This window comes from Erpetoichthys calabaricus, chromosome 7 (assembly GCF_900747795.2).
Source record: "Erpetoichthys calabaricus chromosome 7, fErpCal1.3, whole genome shotgun sequence".
NCBI classification, from domain to species: Eukaryota; Metazoa; Chordata; class Cladistia; order Polypteriformes; family Polypteridae; genus Erpetoichthys; species Erpetoichthys calabaricus.
In genome coordinates, this window is record NC_041400.2 from 128,696,795 (window position 1) to 128,722,189 (window position 25,395).

Below are 25,395 nucleotides of genomic sequence, written 5' to 3' on the forward strand. Positions count from 1 at the left end.
ACCTATCTGCTTATCTATGAAAATGCCATCCATCCATCTTCCTAACCCATTAATCCAGGGGCAGGTCGTGGGGCACCTGGAGCCTGTCCCACCAATCATAGGGCACAAGGCAGAATACCTTGGACAAGGCGCGAGTCCATCACAGGGTGAACACACCCACAAAGACTATGGCCCATTTAACAATACCAGTTCACCTAACCTGCATGTCTTTGGACTGTAGGAGGAAGCTGGAGCACCTAAAGTAAACCCACGTAGTATGAGGGGAGATATGTCCGCACAGGGAACACCGAGGAAGCAAAGCCCAGTCTCCTTTTTGTAAAGCAGCGCTACCATGTCACCCTATGAGAATACCATCCGTTAACTTCTCCCCGACAAAAGATTAAGAATTTTAGTGGCTGGAAAATCTTCCCAAGGGCTTATCATATCATACACACTGTAACAAAGTAAATAAATAAAATCCCTTGTGATGTCTGTGAGTAATGACAACATTTATAATAAGCACTTATTTATGTACATAAATTGTTTTTTTTGTTTAAAAAAGCCATTACGTTTCCATTTTAAACATAAGACAAAATTTTGCCTGCCGTCCCGTTCAGTGCTGCTTCATTCCATGAAGGAAGGCGTGTTAGACAATCAGAGGGTTTTATATTTAAAAAATATATATTTAACCACTCATTTTCAGAAAACGCTTTGACACCCGTGTCCATTATACTTAGCTTTGACAGCGCGAATGCAGTGCCTCTTGTAACAATAGTGAAAAGTCGACGATGAAGTTTTGTTTAAAACACTTCGCACTATCTGTTCAACAGCTAACATTGTAAACATTATGTCACACAAATAGAGCTAAATATTCGTAATGAAAACGATGGCGAGTTCAGACACTGCTGCAATTCGTTCGTCCACTTTCAAACCAGATCTGCTGATTTGACTCGTTGGTTGCTACGCTTGTGTCCTTGTTGTGCTCGGAACCAAATATCACGAAGCTCAGTGGAGGATACAATATAAGGAAACACCAAGATGCGCACGGTGCTTGCTACTTGCTAGAAGTTTGGGGTGGTGAGTAGCGGCGGGTGGTACGTGTTTTGTATTTGTGTATAACTGTCAAAGGTGCCTGTGTTGGATAAATCTTTTTTTTTTTTTTTTAATTGGAAGCGACTTCAGGCTTACTTGGTTTCACAACAACGTTACCGTCATAATCCACTCTGTCAACGATGTCTGCTTTTATATTTCCCCGAAATGATGTGTGGGAATCTATACTAGAATAGTAGAAGGCGAGAAAGTGGCGCAGTGGTTAGAGTCATGGGTTCAAATCAAAACCAAGGTAGTGCCTGCGTGGAATTTTCAAGTTTACCCCGTTGTTTTCAAAACATTTCTTACCACGTCAGAAAGACGTGAGAGAAAGGTCAATGTGTGAGTGAGTGCGCTGTCTGCACAGGCGCGCATTTCGGAGTTAGGCTCAACTCAAAAGTGTAAATCATCCTTTAGTCCCTGACTTGTGCCAAATGTTTAAGGGATGGGCACTGGTTCCCGCAACTCCTCACATGGCTGAATGAATAAACACGCTGTTAAACCGGATAAACCTGACAACATTGATACGAATTTAAGTTTATACATGTATTTATTTATTCTATCATCAGGCTAAAAAATGACATCAAAGTGGGAGTGGCTACACTTCTATCCTGGTTATCGTGGAACAATGTGAAAATAAGTCCCATTAATTCATGAAAATCATGCTAATGTTGTGATACTAGAATCACTTGACTACATGAATGCATTCAACCTAATGAACGATATTTTGGGTGGCTTTATTTTTATTAAAAAACTAAAATAAAATTAGACATTTAGCTAATGGTGCTGCTTATTTTCACAATGGTCTGCACATTGAAATTCAACAGCCTTTTTCATTTACATAGATTATATCATCTTCAATAGTTTTCATTTTTAAAACGGTGCAGCACATACTGTATTTAGTGCAATTCAACTCACTTTTTCCATTTCCTTATTTAGCGATGGAGAGGAACATACTAGAAATAGAAGAAGACTGCCCTGAACTTATTCCTATTGAAAAAGAAATCCAAGTCCAACCTGGTCAGATACCCGTCACTATAATTACTGGTTATTTAGGTATGGCCAAGCTCATTTTCATTTTTGTTTGTGTGTTTTATGTATTAGTAATTTCAGAAGTAAGAATTTGCCACATGGACCCTTGTCACAGTCATTTCAGTAGTTAGCATTGTTAATTAGGCAGGCAGTGTGGTGTAGTGGTTAAGGATTTGAACTTAAGATACCACTACTTGACACTGTATCGTCATGAGCAACGCACTTCACGTGTTTGTGCTATATATAGAAAAACAAAAGAAATGAAATCAATTGTACAGTACCTCTCAGATGATCTAAGTCACCTTGGATCAAGGCATCAGCCAAATAACAAGTAATGATAGTAATAATTATTCATCCTTAAAACTCTACTTTTGAACAATTGTGTGAATGCAAAATGATCAAGTTAACTTTTTTCTTTGTTGTGGTCAAAATGCTGGTATAAACTGTTGCATTACTTTCATTTTGCACTTGAATTCCTTGAATCTGCTGTAAAGTGTCATGTTACATCACATACTTGCTTTATTAATGATTTATTAGAAACATAAACATATATTACTAACTGTACTAACTAACATATATTACTAACTGTATTTAAAAGATTTCAAATCAGATGGAATTCTCTCCTTTTTGCACCTCATGTTGCATTATCAATATCTGCAGAATGTTTAAAATCACTTCTGGGTACTCAGGATAATTTTATCTAAAGAAATCATCTTCTGTGTAGTCACAAGTGCTTTAATGTAACATTTCTTTGATGATTTTTACAGTTTTTGTTTCTTTTACCATTTTCCTCCTTTTAGTGATTTAAATGGATGTATTACATTTCAGGGTAACTTCATTTTCCGATGTTGATTAACCTGAGTATTTAACACAAAGTATAGCCTGTTTAGTAATGCTTTCTTCAACAAAGCACAAATTCAGTCCCTGTTTCTCGCTAGGGTACATAAAGCACATTGGGGAGATGATATACAGTACAGGAAGCAGTGTATAAAATAAAGACAGCTTGACTATACATGCATAACACTTGTATCTGGCATGGAACCATAAACTTCTATATCACTTGCCTTTATTTTATGGGGGGTGGATACGTTTTAACATTTTCACACTTACTGTAAATAAGTTTGGAGTCAGCATTTTGCACCCATTGAAAGAATGATCAATAGCCTTAAGATATTTTGGAAGTTTTTATTATTTAGGCTTTAAGGAAGTTTTTATTATTTAGGATTTAAACTTGTTGAATTAGACAATATTTATTGATATTATAAGGGAAGTGGAAAGCAGTATGGACATTACTTTTGTTACATATTTTATATTAGCAAGGGTACTTGATCCTGCCTAGGGTGGAATAGAGTGCAAGTGCAGTCACTAAATAAATTAACCAAAAAAAAAAAAAATCTTCGCCCCAAATAAAAATTACAGTGACTAATTCCACCATGAGAAGAAACTTTGCATTCCTGTGCCAAGTTTCAAAAATGCCTTCCAGAAGGACTTCTGCAATAAAGTGTATGACTGTATGTGAGGTCCCTAAATAAAGTCTCTCAAGGGGAAAATTTCCAGAACAAAACATAGCCTGTGGTCTTCCCCTGTACAAATGTAGACTCTGTACAAAATCTGGTGTATATAAATTCAACAATGTGGATATGCATAACAGACAAAAACAATTTCAGCTTTATATATAGTACTAACTGTTGTAACCAGCTTTGCCTGGAAGAGTGATAAAATGTATGTTACATCTGTGAAATAAATAAAAAGCAGAACTGAAATTTATGACATCCTCATCATGGCAGAAAGCCATGTATTTTTTAGTATTATTTTGCATCTAGTGGTGCTGAGCTTGTCAAGCCTTTGTAAAATATTACTGTGAAGTGCCAGATATAAAAAAAAATAGGTGTTATTTTGCAGCAACAGTAGCAACAATTATCTCAATTCTTCATTAGTAATACTGATATAGCATGTAGAGTACACTACAGTTGCAAAATGCAACTCAATTGCCAAGAGACAAATGAGGGTTGAGCAGTACACACACTCTCTTCCCTGAGCAGCACTCCTGCTGAATCCCCCAGTATGTCCTCCGCTACTCACTTCTTCCATCTCAGAAGACTTTCATTACTCCAGCACAACTACGATCTCATCACAAATGAGTTAACTGCTCACTTATTAGTTGACTTAGACAAAAACTGAATATGATCTTTTTTTGTTTGTCATAAAATGAATATTCAGAAAAGATGGAACAAATTTTGATACGATCGACCATTAAAAGAGGCTAATGTAAAAATCACATTTTTTTTCAATGCACTTAAATATTTAAAAATTCTCAATAATTATTGTACTCAACATAAACACCTGAAATTGTTGCTATTTTTGTTAGATTATTGTTTCAAAATTTTTTGAAGTAAAAATCATGTCACTATCATGTCGTATTCTGGAGATATTAAGGTTAAAGACACAAAGGTTCAGCAAAAATGGCAACTTTTTCTCTAGAAATTTATACATAGAAAATATTAGTCTGTATTCTAGGTTAGATTATACTGGAAATAAATGCAAAGTTTTATTCAAATAGGTTTGGTAGTTTTTGTATAATGCTCTAACAGACAAAGAAATTTATTACTGTATATATAGATTACAGAATATAGTCTTTTTAAAAGAATGCATCAGTCTCCTTTAACCTTTTTGGATTGATGTATTTCAAAGGCAAATAATAGTTGCCACGTATATTGTGTAACTGTCAAAAGTATTTACTTTTTTCAATCATGCACCTGTATGGAAAAGCCACCACCATTTTGTGATTGAATTTGAAGGTAAAAAAAATCTTCATGGCAGATAATGTGCCTATATAAAAATGTCGCTATTTGATTAGTATATAATACAGGTGTAAAGGTTGCCATAATATACAGTATAGTATATTGATAAGCCTTTAAATACTGTGGCAGGAGGAGGTTGGGCTTGAGCAGAACTCCTCTGAGTGTATACTTACGTGTTTGCCAAGAATTAGGTAAACAAGTTTGTAGATAGGAGACTGATTCTTAATTTTGTTGTTCATTTACAGGAAAGACTGAAAAAACAGTACAAGATAACCATCATTAATCCATCTACCGGTGATCCGGTTCCACCACTAATTTGGACATAATTTCTGCAAGCATAATTTCAAATTTGGCAGGTTGGCGCATCAACCTGCAGCTACCAGTTTAGTCACATTGGTCTAATCTTGTAAACATTGGCTGGCCATTCCTACTTTTTTTTCTGCATTTACTGTTATAACATGCTCACATTTAGCCCCAGCCATGATTCCAATGCATAAAGGAAGTGCTTCTCATGTTGTAAAGTGCAAAAACCATATATTGTTCATAACAGGTAAAGTTGAACATCTGAAAAAACTCGACAGTGGTGTGTGTAGCTGCCATGGTGAAAGTATATCACTTCTCAGGATGTTTTCTTTCTGGATGCTTTCCTGAAGAAGCTTAGCCAGTTCCATGTGTAATATAAAAGCAAGGAAACCATAAAGAGTTGTGGCGTCAATTATGTAATTGATAGAAAATAAGCAAAAAAAAAAAATAGTTTGCAGAAAAACAAGAATAAAAAGCCAGTACTGTGGTTTTGCCTCTTCTTCAGACGAAAGTCTTTCTACACACAGAGCTGGTCCATAATTGTCCATATAACCTGTTATGATTTTATCGGCTTGTGAAAAAAAATCACTGAATTTACCCATACAGTTGTTGAATAAAATGTCAGAAATATGCATCTTGATCGACTCAGCATCATGCCACTTGGCAGACTTATTAGCAAGACTATATTGCAAGCAACACCTAGTGGCATAGTTGATAACTACACCTTACTCCTGTGCTATTGACAGATTCTGGAATTTTTTGGCCACCACCTAAGCCTGTATATGCAAAATTAACCACTGGTGATCTGCAAACTCACTAATCTGGCATCTCTGGGAGTTATGTAATGCCGAACCTGTACAACGTAGCAAGTCAGTGCAATCCACATATAACCTAAACTTGTTCAGAAAAGTGTAAAGACTATAACTCAAAGGTTGCTGCAAACATCGATGAACATGTTACACATGTATGTAAATGTATATTTCTATTTGGGTTTGAAATGCATTTGGACATTTATTTGTTGTAAAACTTTCTTCCCTTTGTCTATACAACAGGCACACATTAACTCTTTCCCTTCAGTCACTAAGATTTTAAGCCATCTGCCCTTTAATATAATGATGTCTTAACAAGGTTTCTTGAGTGGGTATTTTCTGTTATAATGTTAGGTGCTCTTTACTGGTAACTCAGGTGTTATTACAGCACCAAAGAGGACATCTTCTTTTCATCCAGTTTCTTACAGACATTTTAAAGGAGGATTCACAGAATATGCAAAAGCACAAATCTGGGGAAAAAAACCTTAGGAATACCTCTGAAGTTATTCTTTTGTAGTTATTTCACTTTAGGTAAAACAGCAGAGAAAATATTTTTTTGGTATATCATTTACAAGTATTGATATTGTCCTCACAGAAAAACTCAAGTTCAGTTGTTAATGAATTCCTATGTAACTTTACACATTGTGGATATTATCGTAAACCAGATTGGATATTTAACTCTTACTTTACTCTGAATGTTGTTCTATAATAAAACTAAATACAGAACATATTTTATACTGCTTAAAATATACTGACTATCAATTTTTGTCCTAGGAGCTGGAAAAACAACACTGTTAAATTATATTTTAACAGAACAACACAACAAGAGAATTGCAGTCATCCTAAACGAGTTTGGAGAAGGTATGTTGATTAGCAGCGGCTTCTAAAAAATATGTCTGTTAAAAGTTAGTCATTTTTAACCTAACATTTTGTCATGCAAAACTAATTACTCAAATGTTTTCTGCTTTGTAAACTGACATACTGTATCTTCAAAGTTGCTGCTGTATTTTCTGTTATAAGTCTGATCTCTTGTTTGACTTATGCTGATTGCAACAAAACATGCTTGAGCTCCCTCCAGTGGTGAATATGGCAATTTTGAGTTCAAATGCATTTCTCTTACTCTACTCATTAAGTATGTTGAATGCTAGCATGAGCCTGTTGGGATTTTACTAATACTGGTGAATAAATTTAAAGTTGTTATTTGTAAACGTTTAGTTGGCAATTTCCATGAATCACTTTAGATTCAAGAAGTACTTGATAACTGTAAAGTTGCAAAAGTTCTGTAGTTTACAAGAAGAAGAGAAAATTGATCTCAGTTATTAAAAACTCTTAAGTCTTACTTACAAGGCCACTTCTATGACAATAAAAAAACAACCATAAAGGGTTTATGAGTGAAGTATACTTCCAGACCAGTCTGATATATATTTTGAACAGGCAACAGGAGCAGCAGACAAAAACAAAGGATACCATACAATTTATGTAGAAAACTGAAAAGCTTTTGACACTATTCAGCAACAAAATTAATGCTGTAGCAAGACTATCTTAACATAAGAGGCAATTTACAGATTTTGATTTCAAGCTGTTTGCCAGGACAGATACAAAGAGTATACAAATAAGGGTAGAATGCCAATGAGTATGAGGTTATCAGTTGAGTTTATGAGGGACATGTGTTTGGACTTCTACTTTATAAATGTATAATAATCCTTGTAAATAAAGAGTAAATATGTGAAATGTGTGGATGACATACAATTGCAGGTATTGCAAATAAAACAAAATGTAGCAAAACAACCGGACTTGGACAAACCTCAGTGGAGGATAAAAATCTGAAAATGCAATTTGATGTAGAACAATGTGTACTGCTACATTTAGGAATAAAGAACATCAACTATAAATAAATATTTCTGGTTCTGCAGAACAGAAATTCTAGAAAAAGACCTTTTTGTTGAAGCACAATTTCTCAACCTCAACAATGCACAGAAGCTAGCAAAAAGTAAAATGTTAAGTCAAATTGTAAATAATATGCTAGTGAGATTGCATCTGTAGTACTGTATTTTTCATTCTCATTCTACTAAAATACATGTTAATTCTAGATACTATTCAGAGAAGAGCAACCATGTGTATCCTTGAACTAAAGGGCATATCTTACTCTGATAAGCTAAGGGAATGTAACCAGAGAAGGAGGGGACCTAATGAAGGTCTTCAGAATTCTCAAAGGAATTACTACTAAATCTAGCACATTTCTTTTATTTAAAAAGTTAATTATATAACTCATAGCACACTGAAGATTGAAGTCAGATAGCACTTGTTTAAACAAATGGCTGTATAAATCTCCAGTTAACTACAGTATAACATCTTTGAATTTAAGTGGAAGTCATAACAACTTTTAATGGGAAATCATTATGGTTTTTGCCTCTTGCTTAGTTTTACTAGGGATGTCTCCACACAACCATGTAACAGAATAAGAAAATGTATTCTTAATATTTTGTTGTATCATTTTAGTGCTTACCATATCATTTTCATCAAATGTACAGTAAACAAAACACTTCAAATCTTCTGACTTAGTTTTTAATTTTAAATAAATATTTTCTGAAATGTTTAGTTAAGCTTTAAAATAGAAGACAGATTTACATACAGTACAAAAACAGTGGAAATAAGTAAAACTTATCATGCATTTTTGTTAGTACTTATCAATAAATACCATGGCATGCAATGGACAGATGTTCTAAAGATTATTCTCACCTTGCACCTAATGCTGCCGGCCCCCTACTGCTAACAGGATTAAGTGGGCTTTATAGTGGATGGATAGATTATTAATACTATAGTTTTACCCAATGATAAATCAACTCACTTTGTTGTGAAATCTGTAAACTGTTTTGATTATAAAATAAAAGATTTAAAAAGCAATGCCTTGGAAAATACTGTTCAGTAGAGTGACTGAGTGTTAGCTCCACACCTGCTTCATTGGATTAAGTGGTTTTAACAGAAAAATGTGTTATAGATCATTCCATTTAATGTCAGGAATTACTATTTTTTAAGCTCAGAACTATCAGTCTCACAAACTAAAGAGAAAGTTCTTAATTGCCAAATTCAAGGAACTGCTGCTTGTAAAAAATGCTTTTTAAATGTTGAAACTATTCATTTCACTCCTTAGACACACGGTCAACATAAAATCTCATTTTATATATATTACTAGTCATTAAGCCTGTTACAATAACGGGCGCTAGAACAGTAGTGCATAAACATTAGTAGGAACAGTCTATATTAAATGGCAAGGGACCTTGATCTCATTTTGTTTGTTGGTCGTATTTTTCTTTGTCTTTCAGCCTTTCTTTTGTTAATGCTTACTTGCTGAGCTGACCGTTCTTCTTGGGCTGCCGCCGTGTATTGTGTGTCTTTAATTTTCTGTGACAGTAATACTGCCTTGTACGTCTGCTGGCTTGTACGTCCATAATATACCTTTAATTTTCTCTGGCGATAATACAGGCGTGCGCGTCGGTAATATGCCTTTAATTTTCTCTGACAGTAATACTGGCTTGTATGTGGCTGTAATATGCATCACTGTATTGTATACCTTTAATTTCCTCTCGCAGTACTACTGGTTTGTATTTCCATAAAACGCCTGTAATTTTCTCTGACAGTAATATTGCGCATCGCACCGTGCCCCACGCATGCGCACTTCACCAGAAGACACACGCACACGGACACCTGGACGCACACAGGGATTTTATTAAGAGGATAAACCTACCTAGATCCTTTATTAGGCTCTAATATTTCTTCTAAATTGAGTAGTAGCATTATTTATCTCATAAATTATATAATTAGTTTATAATTTCATATTTACTTTTGTTTACAGTTTAAAATGTACATGATAACAGTATATCAGTATTGCAGTTGTAGAAACCCATGTTAGTAAAACAAGAAGTCATATACTGTAGTTCCAACTTATAGTATATGTATATTCGATTTTCCAGGTAGTGCTCTTGAAAAGTCTTTAGCAGTAAGTCAAGATGGTGAACTTTATGAAGAATGGCTTGAACTCAGAAATGGTTGTCTTTGCTGCTCTGTAAAGTAAGTTAATTTTATGTGGTATATTAATTTTCTTCACTTACTGTTTTAGCAAGTTTAATTCCTCATTCCTCAAAGTAACATACAGTGCACATATAACAAAAATAAATCTACAAATGTAGCTTTGCAGGACTGATATGTTCAATTTGTACTTTATCTTCTTTAAAAAAAACAAGTCAAACTGCTCAGAAAAAAATTTACAAAAGCTACAGCATAATCAATATTTTTGTCTTGGGTCTATACTATGTTCCTTACATTTACTTAAGCATTACTTAATGTCAATACAAAAATTACAGTAGGTACATGCATAATTGTAGCAAATGCAGATTTAAATTAAAAGCCCTGTCCTTAACTATGTTAATATTTTTGTCTTTATTATATTATTGTAATTGAGTACAGTAAATACCATTATTCAATAGATTAGACCAAATAAAATGTATTAATCCCATGTGGAAATTCCGAATCATCCCTTTACTAGGGATCTAGACCTCTATGGACCTTTGTCAGAGGGTGGCAAATTTCTTTTAAAATTGAGAATGTTTAGACTTAAATTGAAGTACACATTTTAATATATCAAATAGCTCATAGAACGATTGTAGTTTATTATGTATTGTACTTATACCTCATCAAGTAAATCATTACATTCCTTACACACCCCAAATTACAGTGGCTTACTCCAATTCAGACTCTTCTCCCATATACTTTTATTGTTTAAATTAGCATTGACATTTATACAAAAGCACTTCTGAAGGTCAAATTTTAACCTTATACCTGAAACTGGCTGTGTGTCAGTATGCTCCTCTGTCATTATGAGGCTTCCATATTTGGTACATGGCTGAAACATCAAACTAATCAAATCGCAGCTCTTCTTACATCTGTTTCTTTGACAAATGTGACCCATGCTATATACATCAAGTCTACACAATTAATCATACCATTCTAATACAGCCGGCAGCATCATATATTTGGACAGTTATTTAATGCTTGTAAATGGGTGTCATTGAACCGTATTTGTGTGTAATTCTGAAAAAAAGCAAGACTAAATATGCATGTTATTTCAAATACAGCACATATAGCATGTGTCATAAGTGTACCAGAAATAGGAACATTGATGGGGTTTTCGAGCATAACAGTGTCACTAGTAGACTTAGAGACAGGACCCCACTGATAAAAATTCCAGCTAATCACGTTTTTGAGATTAAGGCAGATAAATGATGCAGGGGTCAATTGGGGGCTGACATAACTCACACAGAATAACTGATCATCTCCAGTTAGTAAACTAACAAGTAAATATAATAAATGTGAAAATGGTTGTTAATTAGAACACAACCAATTTTTCATTGTCATGGATGAGGTATATTAGCTAATGCTCCAAACTACTTTCACTCTTTTCAGCAAAAAAACATGTAGGTACTTTTAGAGTGGGATATGGAAGACAGATCAAAAGTTGTATGGTTGGAAAATCATAGCCCGGCCTGCTGAATCTTGTTTCCCATTTACTCATGCTAATGACAGCATGGTATATTGCAAAAATCTTGATTTCCTCTTGCTAGTTACTAATAATGCATGTCTACATTAATAATACAATACAGATATATGAGACTCACATCTGGCCTGAATCTGAATACTTGGATTGAAATTGTCTAGTAATAAAGCTCAGATATCTTTGGAATGTCCTTACCATAAGAATTGGTCAACAACATCCTGTACAATTAATAAAAGTCACTTCTGATTAAAATAATTAATGTTGTTTTTCCGGGGCTAGGTTGTGGGCCTAGCAATGATGGGAACATAATGTATTATGCCAGTGCTACATGCATACTGCAGAAATCTCCTCTAGCGCATTCAGGAGGTCATCAGGGATGAAAAACCTTCATTTGGTCGGGCTAGCTCTTCCCTTGTTTCCACAGGTTTTAATGAACGGAGACATCATTGGTTATTTGCACCCAAAGCAACAGCTATTATTCTTCATTTTAGGTTTCTTTTTCTTGCTATGACGACTTAACAATTTTGCATATGGCATCCACTGGAAACAGTATTACTAATTAGCACAGTAGCCATGTTGTTGTTCACTGTAATCTGTTAGGTTGCATCTGTCTGGCAAAACAGATTTGTTTATAGTAATTTTGTGCATGTAGGCTACATTCAGGATAGATTTATATACACACAATATCGGATTTGGATAATTTGTAAAGCTAATATTAACAGATTAAAACAAAGATATGTGCCAAAAATCATAATGGAGTAACCTTTAGCTGCAAGGTAAACATAGCTTTAAGCACGTGTCATCCACCAGGCCAAACACTAGAGGTCAAGATTTTGAAGTTACTCCATGTTATCATATTTTAGAATGAAGCCTTTGTTAAAATAACAACATACGAGGAGAAAAAGAGGATTTTTTTTGACAAATGTTGATGATTTCATGTGCTCATTAGAACCATTTCAATAAGATTAAGACTAACACATAACAAAATGTTGAGAGCAGCTCAATACATATTTGTCCTTAAGCCAGTTGTTAATGTCAGTGTTATGACAATACTACTACTACTACTACTAAAAGAACTGTTATTCAGCTCTGTTTTAGAACTTTATTTCTCAAAGTAAACATTCAGTTGCAAGCTTATGTGCAGTTTTCCTATTACTTTTATTCTTTTTGATGACAGTGAAGCATTTGAAGTTTCAGATCTCAAGAGTACATGGTTGTTTGAGGATGCTTGTGTATTCTTTGACATATTTTAAACATTTTTAATCATGCTTCTTTCATCATCTTTCTTATCACAGCATTAATGAGTCTTGGCCCAAAAAACTATTTTATAATTTGACATTTTTTTTTTATCTTGAAAGGAATAATGGCCTAAAAGCTATTGAAAACTTAATGCAGAAAAAGGGAAAATTTGACTATATTTTGTTGGAAACCACTGGACTTGCAGATCCAGGTAGGACAGACAGACTTCACATTTTGCTCTAAGCTGGTAGTATTTATTCAATTATTGTCTATTTAGACAACATGCCAATCAGTAAAATATACCAATATGGTGCCTTTCTGGTGGTAAGCTTATTTAATGTTTGTGGAAGGAGACTTACATGTGTATTGAATGTGCAAGCAACACAACATAACATTACAAATCATTGTAATCTATTTTGAGAGCTGCAAAGGCTTTCTGTCTGTCAAGGTTCTTTTAGACATTAGGCAAGAACTAATCCTGAATGAGGCAACAGTTCATTACAGGGCCCACTCACTTGGGGATCATCAATTTGGTAGGCATGTGTTTGGTGAGGTGGGATAAAAAAGCTGTTGACACAGAGGTTTTTGTACATAGTATTTTGTTAGGTCGACAACGTATCAGCAATAGTGGAATAATGCTTTAAAGTAAGTAATAGTATATAATAATGTTTTATGAACTAAAATCCACTTCAATGGGTTCTAGAATTGTATTCTTTGAGATAGGTGATTTTATAATGTATACAGTTAGGTCCATAAATATTTGGACAGAGACAACGTTTTTCTAATTTTGGTTCTGTACATTACCACAATGAATTTTAAATGAAACAACTCCGATGCAGTTGAAGTGCAGACTTTCAGCTTTAATTCAGTGGGGTGAACAAAACGATTGCATAAAAATGTGAGGCAACTAAAGCATTTTTTTTAACACAATCCCTTCATTTCAGGGGCTCAAAAGTAATTGGACAATTGACTCAAAGTCTATTTCATGGGCAGGTGTGGGCAAGTCCGTCGTTATGTCATTATCAATTAAGCAGATAAAAGGCCTGGAGTTGATTTGAGGTGTGGTGCTTGCATGTGGAAGATTTTGCTGTGAACAGACAACATGTGGTCAAAGGAGCTCTCCATGCAGGTGACAGAAGCCATCCTTAAGCTGCAAAAACAGAAAAAACCCATCTGGGAAATTGCTACAATATTACAAGTGGCAGAATCTACAGTTTGGTACATCCTGAGAAAGAAAGCAAGCACTGGTGAACTCAGCAACGCAAAAAGACCTGGACGTCCACGGAAGACAACAGTGGTGGATGATCGCAGAATTATTTCCATGGTGAAGAGAAACCCCTTCACAACAGCCAACCAAGTGAACAACACTCTCCAGGGGGTACGCGTATCGATTTCCAAGTCTACCATAAAGAGAAGACTGCATGAAAATAAATACAGAGGGTGCACTACAAGGTGCAAGCCACTCATAAGCCTCAAGAATAGAAAGGCTAGATTGGACTTTGCTAAAGAACATCTAAAAAAGTCAGCACAGTTCTGGAAAAAACATTCTTTGGACAGATGAAACCAAGATCAACCTCTACCAGAATGATGGCAAGAAAAAAGTATGGAGAAGGCGTGGAACAGCTCATTATCCAAAGCATACCACATCATCTGTAAAACACGGTGGAGGCAGTGTAATGGCTTGGGCGTGCATGGCTGCCAGTGGCACTGGGACACTAGTATTTATTGATGATGTGACACAGGACAGAAGCAGCCGAATGAATTCTGAGGTGTTCAGAGACATACTGTCTGCTCAAATCCAGCTAAATGCAGTCAAACTGATTGGGCAGCGTTTTATGATACAGATGGACAATGAACCAAAACATACAGCCAAAGCAACCCAGGAGTTTATTAAAGCAAAGAAGTGGAAAATTCTTGACTGGCCAAGTCAGTCACCTGATCTTAACCCAAATGAGCATGCATTTCACTTGTTGAAGACTAAGCTTCAGACAGAAAGGCCCACAAACAAACGGCAACTGAAAGCCGCTGCAGTAAAAGCCTGGCAGAGCATTAAAAAGGAGGAAACCCAGCATCTGGTGATGTCCATGAGTTCAAGACTTCAGGCTGTCATTGCCAACAAAGGGTTTTCAACCAAGTATTAGAAATGAACATTTTATTTCCAGTTTTTTAATTTGTCCAATTACTTTTGAGCTCCTGAAATGAAGGGATTATGTTAAAAAATGCTTTAGTTGCCTCACATTTTTATGCAATCGTTTTGTTCACCCCACTGAATTAAAGCTGAAAGTCTGCACTTCAACTGCATCTCAGTTGTTTCATTTAAAATTCATTGTGGGAATGTACAGAACCAAAATTAGAAAAAAGTTGTCTCTGTCCAAATATTTATGGACCTAACTGTATGTGGCCACTGATTCAAAAAATGTCAGGAATTTAACCAGGAAAACTACCACTGTAGCCTTACCATTGTATACAGATTCCTATGCTGCACTCCACTGGTGAAGTGTGCCATGAGTTATTTTAATTTTATGACTTCTACTCTTTTGAACATTCTCTCTTCTTTGAGACCCAACATTAGAAGCATTCAAACTACCGGTATTCCTGCAAATGAAACCTTTTATCTTCTGAAAATACTGGCTTTGCCTGAATTTCTTTCAGTCTCTATCTGACAACTTGTTTACATGGTATATTAACTGTTAGGTATTATCTGTTCATTTTTAGTTTTTTTGAGGGCGGAGTCAGGGGGGGGGCTCTACCTAATACTTGTATCCATGTAGTTTATCATGTGATCAAATGATCTTGTATTGCACTTGGTTATCTTGTTGATTTTAACTGTATTCTTGCATGCTTTGTAAAGCACCTTGTAATGCGGAGCTCTGTGTAAAGTGCTTTATATATCTAAGGTTGATAAGTTTTTACTCAGTAACAGCAATGGGGTTTTTTTTCTTAAAAAATTGTGAAGGTCAAAATTCTTTCACTCATCTTTTTCACATTTTTCAAAATTTCTATTGTAATAGATTGCAGTATCTCAAAGGCCTAGTTTTTGGTTACCAAGCTCCAAGGATTTAGAAACCAATGTTCCAAAGAACATTCAGGCTGAAATTACAGTGTATAGAACTACAACCTTATTGTTAAAATGCCACCATGTCACTAGCTGGGGCCAGGCATTTATGGTTGAGCACCCTTAAAGCTCTACTAATAGATATTATCATTCACTATGGCAAGTGTTCTGCTAAAAGGTAAAAGTAAAATCTTGGAGAATTTTTATATAGTTTGTTTTATATGATTAATATCAGTCTCTTACTGATGTAATGCACACTGAAATATAGACCTTTTTAGTCTTGTATCATTTAAGTAGCCTTTCAGGATCAGATTGAGAAATGTAGAAATACTGTATGATCACGTCAAAATGAAATGCATTATGTGAATGTACTCTATACATTGATGTAAACCTGGAAATGGAATTGTGAATATCTGCTTTACAGCTGGAATTGGTTCTGGCTCCTCGCAGTTGTTTAACACTAAGTTTGAAATTGGTTCCCCTGAACTGAGGTGGTAGAATGTCTCCTTTCCTTTCTTTATCATCGAGGTTTTAAAAACCCTCAAATCTAGATTGCTTATAATTATTACCTTCTAATTACAAGTATTTAATTGATTTGATTCTGGTTTAAACAGTTTTACAGATGAAAGTTACTTTAAGTCAATTAGCTACTTGATTCAGTTTAACAATGGTGGCCATCTGCACAGTCCATTACAGTGCTGAAAAAAGTAAATAAAACTTGACCCAATTTGGTCTGCTCAAAATATTATCTGCCTTCGCTCAGACCTGATATGATCACATAACATGGAACACTCAAAGAGTGCAAAATAACTTTAAATTACATAAAAGCCACTAGTATATTTGTCTTCCTTACTGCTAGTCATGTTCAAAGTCTTGTTTTATGTTGTTTTTGTGTATTTTGTGTCATTTATTTATGTTAAGGTTGCTTTTGTTGGGTATGTGCATTATTCTTTGTATTTGATCTTGTATATACAGTATGTTGCCTCAGCTATGTTCCATGTCCTTTCACCACCAGGAACTTCCCTCAGCCCCACATATTTGGAGGATCTTCTACAGCTCCTCATGATTCACTTCATTGTGAATGCACTCTGGGAGTGTGGGGAGTTCTTGCACCTTTACTGTGCTTTGTGAATTTTTGAACCTTCTTGCTATGTTTTCTTGACTTCTTTTCTGGATTGTGCATTTTAGGTTCTCCTGGATTGTTTTGTGTTTTTAAACATGTTTGTTCTTTGTTTTGTTTTTTTTTTTTTGTTTGTTCTTTATTTTCTTTTATTTTCCCCTTATACAGTTTCTTGTATTAGGATTTGTTAAGTTGCCTGTTTGCTCCATGGACCTTTCATTTGTTTTGACCATTCTGTGAAAATAAACCTTTTATTCTATAAAGATTCTTCAAAGCCCATTTTGAGTCTAGCAAATTGGATCATCCATTCTACTCACCTGATTTGTGAATAGCCAAAAAAAAAATGCCATGAAATGAAAATTTTTCTGACATGTAGTATAACATGACAAAGGAACTCGGCGGTATTCTAGAAACAGAGTTCCAGGGGTGTTTGCCAGGAATGGCAAAGTTAACTAACTAACTGCATAGCTGTGGAAGGAAATTACTTTGAAGATGATAGTAGCTGATAGTGCACAGATACACACACATTTTTTCTACAGGTTCACTCCGGGAATTAAACTGTCACACCTTATATATGAAAGCTAGATTGATTTCAGAATACTCTGTCATCTTTAGAAATGGAAGTGAATGAGTTATTCCTATAAAAGTGTCATTTTTAAAAATTAAGTGTTATTAGTTGTAATGTGGCCAGGAAAGCAGTCCAGGGTTGACATCCAAAAAAGTTTAAAGCATGGTAACCCCTTATAATATCACAAAAGAAAAAGACAGGTCACTTGACTTGAAAAATACCCAACTTATTCTTTAATACTGGGTTAATTAATTTTACTGTGACATGCTTAAATATACTATTTGCCCCTGTCAGGATTTCACATTGTGATAAAAGCAGTACTGTATTATTTATAACTCTTGTGTAATTAAATTTCACACTGAAAAGGGTGAATACATGTCTATACTTTTATAATTGCGATACAGAATATCTCTAATACAATAAGTACAGTATATTAAGTAGCTGAAATATACAGGGTGAGTCAAAATTATGTTAACATTTGAATGGCGGAAGCAATTTATTCACAAAATATACTTCATATGTGCAAGATGATTTACAGGAATGTCTCAACCTGTTCACCATCATATTCAACACATGTACCTTATGTGGCACATAAATTGTCCACAAAAATTGTATATAAGTATATACATAGCAGTACCATTAGTGTTAACATAATTTTGACTCACCATGTAATAGAATTTTGTCTTTTTTACATTTTTTACCTAATTGTGTATTATTTCTCACTGTAGTGAAATAAGTTTTTACACACATATTTCATTTACTCTTGTAATATTTTCATTATGCTGGAACTGTATTAAGTATTTTAATTCTGATAATCTGAAATATTATTGTTACAATGCTAATTTTAGTTTTGTAGAAATGAAGGAACACTTAAAAAATACATGTTTTTCTTCATTTATCATCAGCCTAAAATAAAGATCTACTTTTGGTCACAATATTATTTATGAATTTGTTTACAATAAATGGGTTTAAATTTCAAAAGTTGTCTAATAAAACTTACCTTTTGTTGTACTTTTTAATGTAATCCATTGTTTCTTTAAGGTTTTCTAAATTATATTTTTGCCTGTTCTGCAAGAGTTTTAATTTAGTATCAAATTTAATTAAGTTAGTAATAATTTTATATATAGCATTGTATGGTTAAAATTGTAATTATTAACTATTTTGATGTAATGAGATATATTCTTAATAAACTGAAATATTGTGATGCACAAACAAAACAAGATCAAAATACAAATTGCACATCTATGTCAAATAAATGCTTGCTTTTTTATTATAATGACATTTAAGGTGATTTCCTGTTTAAAAGAACATGTTAAAACCAAATGACTGTCATGTACACTTCTAGTTACAGTGATTTAGCCCTTTTTGGAAAGGCAAATCCTATTTCTCACAAATTGCAAAACTGTTTAGCTTGTGAAAAAAAATCAATAAAAATCAAGAAGTCATTAGATTACAAAGTTCTTGCTTTCTCTTGGATGAGTAAGCAGCATAAAGAAGCAGAATGTGTTTGAGCGCTGACATGATTGGCAGTCAGAGGCTTCTACACCTACGCATTTAGGATAGATCTCTTAGGACAGGAGGGGAATGAGATCAGTTATCCTTGCTTCTCCCTTGAGTTTCATTTGCCTAGACAAGCATGTCACAAAACATGCCAGTAAGACTGAAAAATTCAGAATACCATTATTTACTGGTCAGTTTTATGTTTGTTTCTTTTTAATAGATATTTCTTTGCTGTGTTTAATAGTTACTCATTCATGTGTCAAAATAAAAGATTTACAGTTGATTTTAGATAATTTAGTATTTCTCAAAGTCAATGTAAATGTCTAAATCTCGATGCAACACACTGATACCATTAATCTAAAAAGACTTTTAAGGAATACTATTTATAATGCAATAAATTAAAGTAGTTGATTCCTTTATTAGGTGTCACAATATTTCGCACTGCTGCTTGACAGCTTTAGAGTCCTAGGTTTGAATCTCAACCTTTGCACTGTCTGTGTGGAGTTTCCATGTTCTCTCCATTTATCATTGCTTTCTTAGTTATTTTCCATGGGTTTTTCTCCTGTCTCCCAATGATGAGTAAGCTAGGTGAAGTGGCACTCTGCTTTGGCCCAATATAAATAAATTTGGGTGTATATGTGAGCATTGCATGTCCATGGCTAGTTCTTGCCTTGCACTTTATGCTAGATGGACAGTTTTTGACACCATCAGCTGGATTATAAGCTTGTTTGAAGATGGATGGATGAATGAATTGCATCTTAAATATAATTATCTTTATATATAATACGCTGCCGTGGCTGTCCGTTTGTCTGTCCAGGATTTTAAATCACCTGTAGCTTGCAAACTATTTGAACTATTGACATGAAATTTGGTACACATATACTATGTGACATCTACTATCCACTTTTGGGGTGATGATTGACCTCCAAAGTTATTCCCCTTTTTATTTTTATTTTATTTTATTGTAGAATCAACTCACGGCAGCAGCCAGCAGGGCAGCTGTGCGGCACATGTGTATGGGTGGCGTTCTCATCCCTACCACCTTCGCCATCACTTCCCCTACCTCTTCATATCTTAAATCATTCTTGAGGCAGATTGAAGACTTAAGTGTCAGTTTAGGTGAAAAATTAAAGAAAACGTACTAATAAATGCAACACAAATACTGACTTAATCAGTTTTAATGCAAAAGGATGCCGACAAAAAAAGAGAAGAAGCGAGCCGCTGGGGTGGAGAAAAGAAGAGCTGCTCAGGAAGCAAACGAATGGTAAATGTACAGAGAAAGAGGATGAAATCTATGAATGCTCAAGTCAAGTGTATTCACTGCACGTTATCACGCAGTGCACCATTACTGGTTATTTAATATTATGTAATGCAAAACACTCATATTTAGTAGTATTCACACAACTTTCTTGCTTAAAGGATATTTAATTGTGGTTGATAAGTAAAATTAACTACTGCTGAGTTAAAAAAAAAAAAAAAAACCTAGAAAAAAATAAGCATAAATTGGCTAGACACCGCATGGCTGAGCCATGGTTACTGCTACTGTGTCACAGATTCATGGAACAGATTTTGAATCCTGGTCTGGTCACTGCTTCTGTGTAGTTTGGATTTACTTTCTATGTCTGTATAGTTTTCTGTCCGGGAACTAAAAACTCTCACATTTCAGAGATGTGCATGTCAAACTGATTGAATATTCTTAGTTGGCCACAGATCTGGAAGTGGATGTGAATATATTCTGTAATGGACTGGCACATCAACCAGAGCTGGTTCCCGCCTTGTTGTTGATTCTGTCTTTGAAAGGCTCAGGTTCCTTCACAATCCTTGATTGGATAAAACAGGTCTGAAAAATGGATGGGGTTAATACTGTAGATAAATGGGCTTGATCAATTGTTTATTTTTATTTTGAGATTAAAAGAGCCCACTTTGAATAACAAGATTTTTTGTGTGATAATAATGTGATGTAATAGTTTAATTGTTCTTGCACTTTCTGATTGTACTTGGGTCTATGCATTTAGAATTAGACTGTGTGTTAGCTTTTATTACGATCTGATCATCTTCTTTGCTGTACTTCACTGTTCTCACAAAAGATGATATCCTGATTTGAATGCAAACAAAATGTGGCACTAGTTCAATAAGAGCATTGTGTCATCTTTGTAGCTGCCATAATAGCTTTTCACATCAATGCAGATTGCTTGCTCTGTATTTCATTCTAGCAGAGCTTAAGTTCTCTATGCTAACCTCCCCTAAGGCTGTCTGTATGTCAGTTTAGTCTATGTATTTCATTATGTTATGATTTAGGAACAGAAAATCTACTCATCACTATTGTTGTAACTTGTATTGATGCCTAATCCTGAAACCCAGCTTTGCCTGGAGGCTGGGTTCTGCAAGATATGAAATTCTCCTGTACAGTTTATTCTTTTCACTCTTCTTACAGGTTCTGTAGCTTCCATGTTTTGGGTTGATGCTGAACTAGGGACTGATATTTACCTGGATGGTAAGACAAATCAGTTACTTTATTACTGTAGTTAAATTACATCATATAAAATGCAGTATGTTTTGTATCCTCTTTAGCCATTACCTGCAGAGCCCTAATTGATATGATCCACTTTTAAACAGTATAAATTAAATAATTATAGTGTTTCACTTCAGACATTTCACTGCTACTTTTTTGAATTTTAAAAGTTGACTAATATTATACTATTTTTTTTTAATTGGTAAACAAAATGAAAACAATGTACTACAATTACCATGTATAATAACACTTACAGTGGGTTCCTTTTAACATGTTGGGTTGTTTAATGCTACCTTTAAATACTTAGCATGCAGTTACATATTATATATGAGTTTGTGCTCACTTCCAAATGAGGAATCCAAGTTCAGCTTCTGGCATATTAGAATGGCATAAGTATGGGAATAATGATTTGATTTAAAGACTGGGTTTGTTGGGAAGAAATCATGCCAATGCGGACTGTTGCAGGAACAACTTAGATGTTTATAAGGCATATGAGATGGATTTAAACTGGCTTCTGTGAGAAGCAGGTTGGAAGATGGTAGCATATTCTTACTAAAGTTATGTTCAATCAACAGAGACAAAAAAAATGTGTTTGATTATAAACACAGGCCCTATAAAGTTTTATAATGAGTCAAAAAGATTAAACCTCCATCTGTTATCAACAGATAGTCCATGTGTTGTAAATTATTATAGAAAGTTAGTTAAATGTGCATTTTCACAAGTTAAATGTGACTTACAAAAGTATGCTTCTGTTCACTTGGTATTTTGACAATAGACCTGTAAACTTCAAATTTCAATATGTCCTCACTTTAGTGAAAATTATTGTGTTACATGGCAATTTTCACTTGCAGAAAATCAAGTACTTGGCAATTTAGTTAAAAGTGTGAATGTACATGGTACTATGCTAAGCTAACATTTCCCTTCGATGTGTCACAAACCAACATGTGCAGTGTTATGTCTATCCTTAAAACCTGAAATTTTACAATGCTAAAGTTTACTTAAAAGTTGGAATGCCAAATTTTAGTAGTGTATAGCTCATGTTCTGAAATCTGCAAGTAGATTCTGATAATTATGAACTACCACCTGGTTTTGTGAATTAAGATAATTTGGTCTAATTTATTAACAAGTAGTTTTTGGAATCTGCCATGGAAATCCTGTCTGATGATTTCATATTGTATGCTGTATTTTATATATTGATTCTCACACGATTAAGTTAGTGTTGAGAGGTGTCAGAGTATGACCTGTTAGCTGCCAGTCTAATCTTGTTCTTTTGAAACCATAACAGAATTATATCAATAGAGACCACATATTACTTTTAAAACATTGTTGCTTGAAAACTTTACATGCATAATAATATTGCATATGATATTGTTTCATACAATAAAACACACATTTATACATTTCATAGATTTTCTGATTGTTATCACTATATTGTCGTGTATTAAAAATAAGTATCATTTTGATAGCTATTTCCATTTAAACTATAGCTCAGAGATATATAAAGGCTGATATTGTTTTATTTTCAGGTATTATAACCATCGTAGATGCAAAATATGGTATTCAGGTAAGTAATATTCTATATTTTCTTTTACTGTTCATTTTTACATAATGTGTTCTTTTCTGGTTCCTTCTCATGTAAAACTTTTACTTTGTGTCATATTAAAATCTCTATATATAATCTTCATTTGGATCTTGATCTTTGTTTGTCCGCGAATGAATTAGAAGAAGAAGCACTAGATGGCAGTAGAGAGACAGCTAAAACATAGGCATTGCATTAAGAATCTCCTCCAGGCTTATACTACTGAAGACTGTAGTACTCCAGTCACACCTCAAAACACAGACATTCAAACTAAACAAATTGTTGTGCTTTAAATTAACTAATCTTTATATATAATCTTCATTTGGATCTTGATCTTTGTTTGTCCGCGAATTCATGTTCCCCTGACACTGCTTTGGTTGTTACTTTTCTTTACAAACACTGTCAATACCACTCTTTGTGTTTAGATCTGGCATCGACACCTGCTTCGTTGTCGAGACTGTGTTTTTTTCTGTTTCTATCCACCGTCGTTGGCAGCACTTCGTCCAAATCAAATGTTCACCCGCTTCTTGGAGTCGGCAGTCAGAGTATATAAGTGGGACACACTTCTGTGATTTTCCATCAGTCGGTGTTTGGAGTTGAAGAAAGAAACATTGGTTCTTCCTTACTCTTTGGATTGCCACAAAGCAACCTGCGAGATTAGAGAAAGGTTGAGAAGAGATCGTGAGAGGAAACGACAGCGTCGTGAAAACAAGATGGACTGTGAACGGAGAGAAGCAGAAATGCTCCTCCACCACCACATAATTACTATTCAGAGTAGGCAGTTCCTGTCGAATCAATGTCCAATGGTTTTGTTTTGTAATTTTGTTTCCCTTATAAAAAATCATAATGCTGTGCGACGAAGGGCCCAGTTCACAACTGGCAGCCGCGTTCAAACAGGGAGCCCTTCACAAACAACTTTAACACACGCAAAGTAGTTGTGCGCACATGGCTAGTCTATATATATAAATCACTAAGCCGCCGACAAGTAGCCAGCCATGGAAAGCACGCAAGACAGCCACGCCCACCAACTCTAAGACCACTGGATACGACGACAACTCGCAGAGCAACGCCCACCAACTCGGACGCGACGCCTCAGAAAACACGCCGTCATTTAGAGGCATGTTTCTCGCAGATGTGAATCACTGTATGCAGCGTCTAAAACAGTTTGCTAGGGGTATCCCATGGGATCCTTAAAACAATCCTTTAAAACTGAGGTTAAAACACAATGAAGGAAGCAGTCGTTAAAAACCAATAAGCCCTGTGCCTCTTTTTCATTAGTGTCTCACCTGCTTCACCGATGCAGGCCCTGCAACAGTCCAGACGCTCTCTCAGCAGCTGACCTTCTCTGTGCCTGACTCCACTACTGTCAGTCGCCTGATTAAAAATGGCCTTTTGAAGGGGAGCTATGGACCCGCTATACCACAGGAACACATTGCCTTCGAGCCTGCTTTCTCTCTCTCCTCACTCGCTCGCACACTGCACAGGGGAGAAATGCCCGCAGCATAACTCCATCCGGAAACCATTTCAGCCACACTTCCACGCCCCTCGCTACGCTATGAGTGTGATGATTATTTATTTAAAAATGGCCTTTTATAGGGGAGCTGTGGACCCGCTATACCACAGGATCACCTGGGGGGGGGTTGTGGGGGGGGGGGATGGGTGTTAATTAGTTACTCGAAGGATTTCAAGATTTAATATGCACAAGCGGTAACACTGCAAAGGCAGCCCAAACCAGAAAAGACGGCTGGCAAAAAGTGGCCGACAAATTAAACGCTTGTGCATTGTACTTACTGAAAGCAGCTTTACGGATTTTGCAAATGTTCATTTTTTTCCCTCTGCTTAAAAAACATTAAAAAAGCGGCGTGATTATGCGTATGCAGCGTGTAAAACAGTTTGTTTCTCGCGGATAATTTGCCTTTTATTTTTACACGAAGACAATTTCCTGTTAGATTGGCCTTTGCGATGACAATTAATATGGCACAGGGCCAAACTTTCAAAAAGATATGCATGTATCTGCCAAAACCAGTTTTCAGTCATGGACAGTTGTATGTTGCTCTCTCCAGAGTTCCATCTTTTCATCCACTTACTGTTGTATCCTCAAAACCAACACATTTAGACAACTGTGTCTTTCCGGAACTGTTCAGCCATCAATAAATGATTATGCGGCGTATGCATGCAGGAACACGTGCAAGCGAGTGAGCGACACACACACACACACACACACACACACACAGGCGCGCGCGAGAGAGAGAGAGCGC

General features: G+C 35.2%; 1 protein-coding gene across 6 annotated transcripts in view; it reads left to right on the top strand.

The window, feature by feature from the left end:
* The first annotated feature begins 984 nt into the window (after positions 1 to 984).
* The window catches only part of cbwd (COBW domain containing), a 67,974-nt gene continuing 43,563 nt past the window's right edge, over positions 985 to 25,395 (top strand). For 2 of the 6 annotated variants that reach the window (XM_028805348.2, XM_051929679.1), the window contains exons 1-7: positions 985 to 1,056; positions 2,008 to 2,124; positions 6,788 to 6,874; positions 9,985 to 10,081; positions 12,923 to 13,014; positions 21,481 to 21,540; positions 23,085 to 23,122. In XM_028805348.2, the coding sequence (XP_028661181.1) occupies positions 2,010 to 2,124; positions 6,788 to 6,874; positions 9,985 to 10,081; positions 12,923 to 13,014; positions 21,481 to 21,540; positions 23,085 to 23,122 (489 nt within the window). In that variant the 5' untranslated portion in view covers positions 985 to 1,056; positions 2,008 to 2,009. The other 4 variants (XM_028805350.2, XM_051929680.1, XM_051929681.1 and 1 more) reach the window with 4 other exon arrangements.